This window comes from Oncorhynchus gorbuscha, linkage group LG09, assembly GCF_021184085.1.
Source record: "Oncorhynchus gorbuscha isolate QuinsamMale2020 ecotype Even-year linkage group LG09, OgorEven_v1.0, whole genome shotgun sequence".
In the NCBI taxonomy this organism is placed as follows: Eukaryota; Metazoa; Chordata; class Actinopteri; order Salmoniformes; family Salmonidae; genus Oncorhynchus; species Oncorhynchus gorbuscha.
Window position 1 is genome coordinate 39,985,355 of NC_060181.1, and position 12,500 is coordinate 39,997,854.

General features: G+C 46.1%; 1 protein-coding gene across 1 annotated transcript in view; it reads left to right on the forward strand.

Moving 5' to 3' along the window:
* LOC124044378 (microtubule-actin cross-linking factor 1-like) overlaps positions 1-12,500 on the forward strand; it is a 288,208-nt gene that overhangs the window by 101,656 nt on the left and 174,052 nt on the right. Inside the window, 1 exon segment of the mRNA XM_046364030.1 lies at positions 11,491-11,580. Within this exon segment, the coding sequence (XP_046219986.1) occupies positions 11,491-11,580 (90 nt within the window).

Here is a 12,500-nt window from a genome sequence, read left to right on the forward strand (position 1 = left end):
GTCCTACACACACACACACACACAGGGCCCTACACACTCACAGGGTCCTACACACACACACTCACAGCACCACACACTCACAGGGCCACACACACACACACACACACACACACACACACACACACACACACACACACACACACACACACACACACACACACACACACACACACACACACACACACACACACAGGGCCCTACACACACACTACCATTTACATTACATTTACATTTAAGTCATTTAGCAGACGCTCTTATCCAGAGCGACTACCACTTTTCGGCTGATCCGTTGTTGCTCATAGACGTTTCCACTTCACAATAACAGCACTTACAGTTGACCAGGGAAGCTCTAGCAGGCCAGACATTTTACAAGCTGACTTGTTGGAAAGGTGGCTTTCTATTGCGGTGCCACAATGACAGTCACTGAGCTGTTCAGTCACGCCATTCTACTGCCAGTGTTTGTCTATGGAGATTGCATGGCTGTGTGCTCAATTTCATACACCTGTCAGTATCCCTGCACATTGGAACTGACCCTGTAGTATCCTTATTTACGGTGTTATTCTTATTCCTCATTAGTTTTTGTTGTATTATTACGTTGTTATTGATTGCTGCATTGGTGCGTTTTGAGTTTGCAAGAAAGGCATTTCACTGTACATGTGCAGACGTAGATCACATAGACTGTGCATTCCACCACATGACTGTGGAATGGGGCGTCTGACCTCATAACTCTCTAGTGCGCTGCGTATTTCTACGCTGTAATGTATGTCGGTCAGACGGACTGAGGGGCACCAACGTTGGCACACACACTGCTGGCCCGGACACCACTGTCTGTAACATTAGACAATGTTCAGTTGGCGTTAAGGAGAGTTTTATTTACTGTAGCTGGAGAGAGCAGGGACCTTTCACTGTCTGGAAGGGAAATCATTAAATAAAGAGAGGTGGAGAGGAGGGAGGGGAAGAGGACTTAAGGAGAGCGAGAAGGATCGAGGCAGAAAGACGACTCAAAGGATGTATGGTTTGCGGCGATAAATAAATGACAGGGTTAATGACACCTGTATTGGGTATTGATATACATAAATATCCACTGGGATTCTCCAGGAACTCATATTTCCTCATCAATCTACACACAATACCCCATAATGACAAATACCTTATTAACATGTGTATTCAGACCCTTTGCTGTGAGACCTGAAATTGAGGTCAGATGCATCCTGTTTCCATTGATCATCCTTGAAATGTTTCTGCTACTTGATTGGAGTCCACCTGTGGTAAATTCAATTGATTGGACATGATTTGAAAAGGCACACACCTGTCTATATAAGGTCCCACAGTTGACGGTGCATATCAGAGCAAAAACCAAACCATGAGGTCGAAGGAATTGTCCGTAGAGCTAAGAGACAGGATTGTGTTGAGGCACAGATCTGGGGAAGGGTACCAAAACATTTCTGCAGCATTGAAGGTCCCCAAGACCACAGTGGCCTCCATCATTCTTAAATGGAAAATGTTTGGAACCACCAAGACTCTTCCAAGAGCTGGCTGCCCAGCCAAACTGAGCAATCAGGGGAGAAGGGTCTTTGTCAGGGAGGTGACCAACAACCAGGATCGAGGGAAAGAACAGAGCAAAGTACAGAGATCATTGATGAAACCCTGCTCGAGAGCACTCAGGACCTCAGACTGGGGCGTAGATTCAGCTTCCAGCAGGACAACGACCCTAAGCACACAGCCAAGACAACTCAGAAGTGGCTTTGGGACAAGTCTCAATGTCCTTGAGTGGCACAGCCAGAACCCAGACTTGAACCTGATCGAACATCTCTGGAGAGACCTGAAAATAGCTGTGCAGCAAGGCTTTCCATCAAACCTGAGAGGATGTGCAGAGAAGAATGGGAGGAATTCCCCAAACACAGTTGTGCCAAGCTTGTAGCGTCATACCCAAGAAGACCCAAGGCTGTAATCACTACCAAAGGTGCTTCAACAAAGTACTGAGTGAAGGGTCTGAATACTTCTGTAAATGTGATATTTCAGTTTTTCATTTGTAATACATTTCCGTGTCTCTCTCTCACTCACACACACACTTGGAAAAAGTCAAGGGGTCTGAATACTTTCCGAATGCGCTGTAAATTAATTGACTCGTGGCAGGACATGTCTTAGACTAAGACCAAAGCGATACGTCTTTCGTCTACTGTAGTCCGGTATAGAATGAATCATCCAGGTTCCTTTTTATAATCCTGTCCTATCAGTCTAGTATGTAATACCGTTGACAGTCCACCCCAACGCAGGTGTTTACATAGCACAGCCACAGAGCTCGTGGCTGTTCAGCAGAGGCTGACAGACCGTACAGGTGACGACACGAGCCAGTCAATCTACCTGTTCCTGTGTTTGTCTTGGCTCCCACTATTCACTGACATCACGCCGATCTACCTGACTGCACCCATGTTTATATCAGCTGACAGACGTGTGTGTGTGTGTGTGTGTGTGTGTGTGTGTGTGTGTGTGTGTGTGTGTGTGTGTGTGTGTGTGTGTGTGTGTGTGTGTGTGTGTGTGTGTGTGTGTGTGTGTGTGTGTGTGTGTGTGTGTGTGTGTGTGTGTGTACCGTCATGTGGTCAGGTCCGGGTGTATGGCTGCCTCTCGGGAGTGTGTGTGTGTGCAGATCAAACACACACATCCTTATAAAACACTGCCTTCACCACAAACTGTTGGGACCTGTGTTGACAGCTCGCCAGGAATGCAGTGTCATAACTAGGGCTGGTTTTCCAGTCACCGATTTTTAAACCTAGTCGTGGACAACAAAAAAACATATTCTACCGAACAAAAATAGAAAGGCAACATGTAAAGCCCTCAAACTCAACTCTGGACCTCGAAGCCAGTGCCACTGCATTTCTTCTACTCAGGAACTGATTTAGAACTATGACGCTGGGTGGGTGCAATTCATTATGAGGCAGAACAGAAAACCAGCAGGCCCCGGACCTCGTAGGGTAAGGGTTGAATACCTCTGATGTAACTCGTTGGTCCCATGTTTCATGAGCTGAAATAAAAGATCCCAGGAATGTTAAATATCCACAAAAAGCTTATCTCAAATTTTGTGCACAACTGTATTTACATCCCTGTTAATGAGCATTTCTCCTTTGTCAAGATCCATCCACCTGACCAGGTGTGGCATATCAATAAGCTGATTAAACAGCATGATCATTGCACAGGTGCACCTTATGCTGGGGACAATAAAAGTCCACTCACTCAGTTTTGTCACACAACACAATGCCGTAGATGTCTCACGTTTTGAAAGAGCGTGCAATTGTTGCCAGAGAATTGAATGTTAATTTTTCTACCATAAGCCGCCTACAATGTCGTTTTAGTGAATTTGGCAGTGCGTCCAACCGGCCTCGTTTAAACACGCCATCCCAGGACCTCCACATCCGGCTTTCTCACCTGCAGGATGGTTTGAGACCAGCCGCCCGGACAGCTGATGAAACAGGAGTATTTCTGTCTGTAAGAAATTCCTTTTGTGGGCAAAAACTCATTCTGAATGGCTGGGGTCTGGCTTCCCAGTGTCTGGCTTAATATGTATCTGGGAACCAGCCTTTACACACACACACACACACACACACACACACACACACACACACACACACACACACACACACACACACACACACACACACACACACACACACACACACACACACACACACACACACACACACACACACACACGACGGAAGAAGAACGTGGTTTGGTGGATCTCAACAGAAGAAGCAGAGTGTGCAGTGCACCAATATACACTGAGTTTACAAAACGTTAAGAACACCTTCCTCATATTGAGTTGCATCCCCCCTTTTCGTCTTCACAACAGCGGTCCACTGAGATGCTTTGCACATGTTGACTCCAATGCTTCCCACTGTTGAGTCAAGTTTGCTGGATGTCCTTTGGGTTGTGAACCATTCAAATCAAATCAAAATCAAATCCAATTTTATTTGTCACATACACATGGTTAGCAGATGTTAATGCTTCTAGTTCCGACAATGCAGTAATAACCAACAAGTAATCTCGCTAACAATTCCAAAACTACTACCTTATAGACACAAGTGTAAGGGGATAAAGAATATGTACATAAAGATATATGAATGAGTGATGGTACAGAACGGCATAGGCAAGATACAGTAGATTATATACATATGAGATGAGTATGTAAACAAAGTGGCATAGTTAAAGTGGCTAGTGATACATGTATTACATAAAGATACAGTAGATTATATAGAGTACAGTATATACGTATACATATGAGATGAATAATGTAGGGTATGTCAACATTATATTAGGTAGCATTGTTTAAAGTGGCTAGTGATATATTTGACAATTCCCATTATTAAAGTGGCTGGAGTTGAGTCAGTGTGTTGGCAGCAGCCACTCAATGTTAGTGGTGGCTGTTTAACAGTCTGATGGCCTTGAGATAGAAGCTGTTTTTCAGTCTCTCGGTCCCAGCTTTGATGCACCTGTACTGACCTTGCCTTCTGGATGATAGCGGGGTGAACAGGCAGTGGCTCGGGTGGTTGTTGTCCTTGATGATCTTTATGGCCTTCCTGTAACATCGGGTGGTGTAGGTGTCCTGGAGGGCAGGTAGTTTGCCCCCGGTGATGCGTTGTGCAGACCTCACTACCCTCTGGAGAGCCTTACGCTTATGGGCGGAGCAGTTGCCGTACCAGGCGGTGATACAGCCCGCCAGGAACAGTCGATTGTGCATTTGTAGAAGTTTGTGAGTGCTTTTGGTGACAAGCCGAATTTCTTCAGCCTCCTGAGGTGCTGCGCCTTCTTCACAATGCTGTCTGTGTGGGTGGACCAATTCAGTTTGTCTGTGATGTGTACGCCGAGGAACTTAAAACTTACTACCCTCCACTACTGTTCCATCGATGTGGATAGGGGGGTGTTCCCTCTGCTGTTTCCTGAAGTCCACAATCATCTCCTTAGTTTTGTTGACGTTGAGTGTGAGGTTATTTTCCTGCATCACACTCCGATGACCCTCACCACCTCCCTGTAGGCCGTCTCGTCGTTGTTGATAATCAAGCCTACCACTGTTGTGTCGTCCACAAACTTGATGCTTGGGTTGGAGGCGTGCGTGGCCACGCAGTCGTGGGTATAGGAGAGGGCTCAGAACGCACCCTTGTGGGGCCCCAGTGTTGAGGATCAGCGGGGTGGAGATGTTGTTGCCTACCCTCACCACCTGGGGGCGGCCCATCAGGAAGTCCAGTACCCAGTTGCACAGGGCGGGGTCGAGACCCAGGGTCTCGAGCTTGATGACGAGCTTGGAGGGTACTATGGTGTTAAACACCGAGCTGTAGTCGATGAACAGCATGCTCACATAGGTATTCCTCTTGTCCAGATGGGTTAGGGCATTCTTGATACGCATGGGGAAACTGTTCAGCGTTTTTTTTTAAACAGCAGCGTTGCAGTTCTTGACACAAACCGGTGCGCCTGGCACCTACTACCATACCCTGTTCAAAGGCACTTAAATATTTTGTCTTGCCTATTCACCCTCTGAATGGCACACATAACACTATCCATGTCTCAATCGTCTCGAGGCTAAAAAATCCTTTTTTAACCTGTCTCCTCCCCTTCGTCGACACCGATTTGAAGTGGATTTAACAAGGGACATCAACAAGGGATCATAGCTTTCAACTGTATTCACCTGGTCAGTCTATGTCATGGAATGAGCAGGTATTCTGTACACTCAGTGCAGATGACCCCAAAAACACGAGTTCAGCCTCACATACAAAGAGACTTTGTGTGTGTGAGACCCAGGTGCACTGTCTCGTTGGGTGGCACCACTCTAACTGTAGCACAGCAGTGGAGCTGACCGCTGCGAGTAACCAACCGTGACGTTTCCGCTGACTGAACAACGCCCAGATACAGCTTGCACGTTTTATCAACCCCCAACACAGTTTACGGTAGTCTGGTCCCAGATCTGTTTGTGCCTTCTAACTAACTCCTTTGGTCATTGCCACCCTTAACATGCACAGATCTAGGACCAGGCTTCTCTCCGTGTATCCCAAAGCTGGCCTGTGATTCACCAATTATGAATACAACACATGGACGTGTCGTACTTCGGAACTCCCCGTGTCAAGAAGTGGCGGCAAAATGGAATGTAAATCGGTTGAATAGGGAAGACATGCATTGAATCATAGAGGCAGAGAAATAGTTCCATTAAGTGGAATGAAGATGACCACACGCACACACACACACTAAAACACTCTGTTATCGCATGAGAGATAATTTCCAGCCCCCCATGATACCTATCTAATTAACACACGATCAACTCTTCAACACCCACGACCAGCTGAACACATCCACTCTTTCTCATCAAGCACTGAGGCCAACCTTCCACGCATCGATGGATAGTGTGTTTATTAGCCAGAGAGCTTTGAGAGACCGAGGGAGAGGTGTCACGTGAACAGGGGGCTGAGAGCGGTTGCAAAGGAAGGAGAGAATAAAGGAAGCGAGCAGGGCAACAGAAGGATGTGAGGAAACTGTCTCAGTGGCTTCCTCTCTCCTTGTGTGTGTGGGGTTAGGCTTCCTAAGCACGAGACTCCGACTCTATTTCCAGTCCTAGACTATTGAGATGCACCCATGAGGAGAGCTGACCGTTGACCAACAGGACATAGAGAAGGCCCGTTTGTTTCTGTCGCAGGTCGGCTCCTCTGATTAAAAGGCGCAAGTCGCCCTCTGCTGGCAGAATGTGGAATTTACGCGATTGCAGCTTCACGATTTGAAATGCAGTGAAGTGTTTTGTGTTTTTACAGCTTGTGCCGTTTGCTGTGTTGTGTAATATTGCACAGTGGTCCTCAAACATATATATGTGTTGTGAATGTGAGCCGCTGAAAGCCTGGCCCAGGCTCATGTGACTGTTTTAAGATGATTCTGGGTGCTGAGATTAGTCTAGACCTAGTATGGCTCGAGCCACAACCCAGTTTTACCCAGGCCACAAGGACTGTTTTTAATCAAACCCTTAACCCCAAGACATAGAATTTAAGTCAGGTCAGTGTACACACACATACACACATACCCCCTTCACCACTGGCCCCTGCCCTTCAGCCAAGGTAACCAAGGAGCACTGTGGGTAGTTTAATCTCTCTCAGGTCTGTGATGGGGCTACTTTGACGAGCACCGTGTGTTCACACAGCTTTTCTTTTTTCTCGGTTTCTGTTTCTCTCTCCCAATATGTTCCTAGGTTATCAGTCACTCAATGAAGACCAAGAAGGTAACACAAGCAAGAGTGTCTACATCTCCTTATAATGAATTGCTAGTACATAATCCCGGTCTTCTAGAAGCCTAGGCATGTTCTATCAAACCTCAACTGCCCCCCCGTTCACTCAGCTTTCTTTTATTGCCTCTCCTCATGTTCACCTCTTTCCTGTCATCCTCATTTCCTCAGCCTTTCTCTCTCTTTCTCTCGTATGTACATTTGTAATGTGATTGTGTGGAGGTTGTGATGGTTTGCAATGTGTTTTTAAGGGTAGGGAGGTGTTTTCAGTGTCGAGGATGTCTCATGGAAGTAGGACAAAAAGTCTCTCTCTGTATTTCTCTGCTCTCCTCTCTATAACGGCTCCATTGCCTCCGGTTAAACCACACGTCATGGTCAGCTGTGAATGAGACAGTAATTAGCCTCCGTCTCCTCTCTCTAAATGCCCAGTCCCTCCTTTCCTTTCTCTCCCTCTTTTTTTTGAATTCCTGGTTCTTAGCACTGAGCTGTTTAGCCTAGTCATTGGGAGTTCATCAGCAGGGTCTGAGAAGATGGCCCACTTTCTCACAAAGGGTGACGAAATAGGCCTGCCAAAGCTGCTGAGTCGCCGTGCCAACGGTTGTCCCCGGACTCCTCGGCCCTGAGACGCCACATGGGGTCACAGCCGGAGCGCAGTGTTTGTCGCCCTGGCAACTAGGGTCCCTAGGAGCATTGCTTATGTCAACAATGCTATGCAAACACTGAGATGATTTGACCAAGATGAATATGTAATTAACTCTGTTTTTCTTTTCCTCTCGCTCTCTCTCTCCCCATCTTTCTCTCCCCATCTTTCTCTCCCCTTTCTCTCTTCTCTCCAATTCATTTCGCTTAATTGGCATGATGTAACAATGTACATATTGCCAAAGCTTACAATAACAATAAGTACAGTGCCCTGCGAAAGTATTCGGCCCCCTTGAACTTTGCGACCTTTTGCCACATTTCAGGCTTCAAACATAAAGATATAAAACTGTATTTCTTTGTGAAGAATCAACAACAAGTGGGACACAATCATGAAGTGGAACGACATTTATTGGATATTTCAAACTTTTTTAACAAATCAAAAACTGATAAATTGGGCGTGCAAAATTATTCAGACCCCTTAAGTTAATACTTTGTAGCGCCACCTTTTGCTGCGATTACAGCTGTAAGTCGCTTGGGTATGTCTCTATCAGTTTTGCACATCGAGAGATTGAATTTTTTTCCCATTCCTCCTTGCAAAACAGCTCGAGCTCAGTGAGGTTGGATGGAGAGCATTTGTGAACAGCAGTTTTCAGTTCTTTCCACAGATTCTCGATTGGATTCAGGTCTGGACTTTGACTTGGCCATTCTAACACCTGGATATGTTTATTTTTGAACCATTCCATTGTAGATTTTGCTTTATGTTTTGGATCATTGTCTTGTTGGAAGACAAATCTCTGTCCCAGTCTCAGGTCTTTTGCAGACTTCATCAGGTTTTCTTCCAGAATGGTCCTGTATTTGGCTCCATCCATCTTCCCATCAATTTTAACCATCTTCCCTGTCCCTGCTGAAGAAAAGCAGGCCCAAACCATGATGCTGCCACCACCATGTTTGACAGTGGGGATGGTGTGTTCAGGGTGATGAGCTCTGTTGCTTTTATGCAAAACATAACGTTTTGCATTGTTGCCAAAAAGTTCAATTTTGGTTTCATCTGACCAGAGCACCTTCTTCCACATGTTTGGTGTGTCTCCCAGGTGGCTTGTGGCAAACTTTAAACAACACTTTTTATGGATATCTTTAAGAAATGGCTTTCTTCTTGCCACTCTTCCATAAAGGCCAGATTTGTGCAATATATGACTGATTGTTGTCCTATGGACAGAGTCTCCCACCTCAGCTGTAGATCTCTGCAGTTCATCCAGAGTGATCATGGGCCTCTTGGCTGCATCTCTGATCAGTCTTCTCCTTGTATGAGCTGAAAGTTTAGAGGGACGGCCAGGTCTTGGTAGATTTGCAGTGGTCTGATACTCCTTCCATTTCAATATTATCGCTTGCACAGTGCTCCTTGGGATGTTTAAAGCTTGGGAAATCTTTTTGTATCCAAATCCGGCTTTAAACTTCCTCACAACAGTAACTCGGACCTGCCTGGTGTGTTCCTTGTTCTTCATGATGCTCTCTGCGCTTTTAACGGACCTCTGAGACTATCACAATGCAGGTGCATTTATACGGAGACTTGATTACACACAGGTGGATTGTATTTATCATCATTAGTCATTTAGGTCAACATTGGATCATTCAGAGATCCTCACTGAACTTCTGGAGAGAGTTTGCTGCACTGAAAGTAAAGGGGCTGAATAATTTTGCACGCCCAATTCTTCAGTTTTTGATTTGTTAAAAAAGTTTGAAATATCCAATAAATGTCGTTCCACTTCATGATTGTGTCCCACTTGTTGTTGATTCTTCACAAAAAAATACAGTTTTATATCTTTATGTTTGAAGCCTGAAATGTGGCAAAAGGTTGCAAAGTTCAAGGGGGCCGAATACTTTCGCAAGGCACTGTACTTATTGTTATTGTAAGCTTTGGCAATATGTACATTGTTACATCATGCCAATTTAGCGAAATGAATTGAAGATGGAGAAGAGAGAAAGGGGAGAAAGATGGGGAAAGAGAGCGAGAGGAAAAGAAAAACAGAGTTAATTACATATTGATCTCGTTCTGAATACTTTCGCAAGGCACTGTATACAGTAGAGGACGTGTGCAGGTCGATTGGTCTGTCAGACACTGTCCCTCATCTTATGGCAGGCAGCAATGTAGTGTGCTGCCAACCCACAGCTCTCTGTGTCCTCTCCCAACAGGACGGGTAGCCTACTCTCATCAGAGAGGTCTTTGAAACCTTGAATAAGGGTTTCAAATTTGAGAAAATTACACTCTAATTGTTTTATATTTTTTACATTTAGTCAGGAAATGCAGCTCCGTCTCAGGTTCTGCTGTTGTGCAGTGGTTGCACAGCCTTTCCTCTACAGGGAGCCAGGTTTTCCTGTGTCTACCCTTCTCAATGGCAAGGCTGTGCTCACTGAGCCTGTACTTTGTCAAGGTTTTTCTAAGGTTTTGATCAGTAACCATGGTCAAATATTTAGCCACGGTGTACTGTCGATTTAGGGCCAGATAGCACTGTATTTTGCTTTGTGCTTGTGTTTCCCAATAAGTAATATAGTTTTGTTTTGACTGTGTTGTAATTTGGTTTATCCTGATTGATTGGATGTTCTGGTCCTGAGGCTGCAGTGTGTTAGTAGAACAGGTTTGTGAACTCAGGACCAGCTGGATGAGGGGACTCTTTTCTTTGCTCAGCTCTTGGTATTGCAGGGCTTGGTAATGATATGAGAGGGGGTCACTGTATTTTAGATGTTTCCAAAACTTAATTGCTCTTTTTTGAGTTTTTATTATTTGTGGATATTGGCCTAATTCTGCCCTACATGCATTGTTTGTAGTTTTCTCTGGACGTGTAGGAGAATCTTACAGAACTCTGCATGCAGGGTTTCAATGGGGTGTTTGTCCCATTTGATTAAATCTTGTTTTGCAATTTGAATGAGCTTTTTAATGGCGTCGAATGCCCTGCATGCTTTCTCTCTGTTGATTCACTGCCTCATTAAGGTGTCCAGTTGAGCTTATTTTTAAACCTAAGTAATTGTAGTGTGTGCAGTACTCTATATATTTTGTACCAATTGAGAACTTTGGTCTAATTCCCTGAGATCTGGATCTTCTCTGGAAAATCATTATTTTAGTCTTTTTGGGGTTTACTGCCAGGGCCCAGGTCTGGCAGTACTGCTCTAGCAGGTCCAGGGCCCAGGTCTGGCAGTACTGCTCTAGCGGGTCCAGGGCCCAGGTCTGGCAGTACTGCTCTAGCGGGTCCAGGGCCCAGGTCTGGCAGTACTGCTCTAGCGGGTCCAGGGCCCAGGTCTGGCAGTACTGCTCTAGCGGGTCCAGGGCCCAGGTCTGGCAGTACTGCTCTAGCGGGTCCAGGGCCCAGGTCTGGCAGTACTGCTCTAGCGGGTCCAGGGCCCAGGTCTGGCAGTACTGCTCTAGCGGGTCCAGGCTCTGCTGTAGGCCAGGTGCTATGGGGGTTTACTGCCAGGGCCCAGTACTGCTCTAGCAGGTCCAGGCTCTGCTGTAGGCCAGGTGCTGTGGGTGACAACAGTCATAGGTCATCTGGGAAGAGCAGCCATTCAAACTCTGAGTTGTTTAATCTCTCTCTCCCTCTCCCCATCAGGTGAGGAAGCACATCACAGACCTGTACGAGGATCTGAGAGATGGACACAACTTGATCTCCCTCCTGGAGGTCCTCTCTGGAGTCACCCTGGTAAGACACACACACACACACCCGGTCACCAACCTTCACACCTCGACAACCATCACACACACTGTCATGCCCGTTACATTGTGTACCGGGGCATGACCCTGAGACACACCCTCCCTCACATTGAGGAAGACCTCAAAGTGAACTCTGGTTGATTAACACATCATTGTCTAATAATGTCAATATTACAGTGAGGGAAATGCATGTGTCCCCATCTAAACCATTTATTCCTTGTAGTGCACTACTTTTGACTAGAGGCCAATGGGGCCTGCTCAAAAGTAGTGCACTATGTAGGGGATAGGGTGCCATTTCAGATGCAGCCAGAGACTTTCTTGGAGCACATGACTCATTTCTTGGAGCACATGACTCATTTCCCGGAGCACACGATGACTCATTTCCCGGAGCACACGATGACTCATTTCCCGGAGCACACGATGACTCATTTCCCGGAGCACACGATGACTCATTTCCCGGAGCACACGATGACTCATTTCCCGGAGCACATGACTCATTTCCCGGAGCACATGATGACTCATTTCCCGGAGCACATGATGACTCATTGTAACTGACAGACGGGTCGACTAACATGAGACTGCTGACTAGGTCCACCTAGAGCAGGGGTGGGCAATTCTCGAGGGCCTAATTGGTGTCACAGTTTTGCCCCAGCTAACACACCTGACTCAAATAATCACCTAATCATTATCTTCAGTTTAGAATGCAATCTGATTAATCAGGTGTGTGTTCTAGGGATGGGGGAAAAGTGTGACACCAATCAGGCTCCCGAGGACTGGAGTTGCCCACCTCTGATTTAGACGCTGATTCTCCTTTTACTGTCTCTGTGACACATTCACCTCACATTTCAACCACAGAGAGAGTGTTACTGTGTATGAGAGAGGGAGAGACTGTGTGTGTGTGAGAGACTG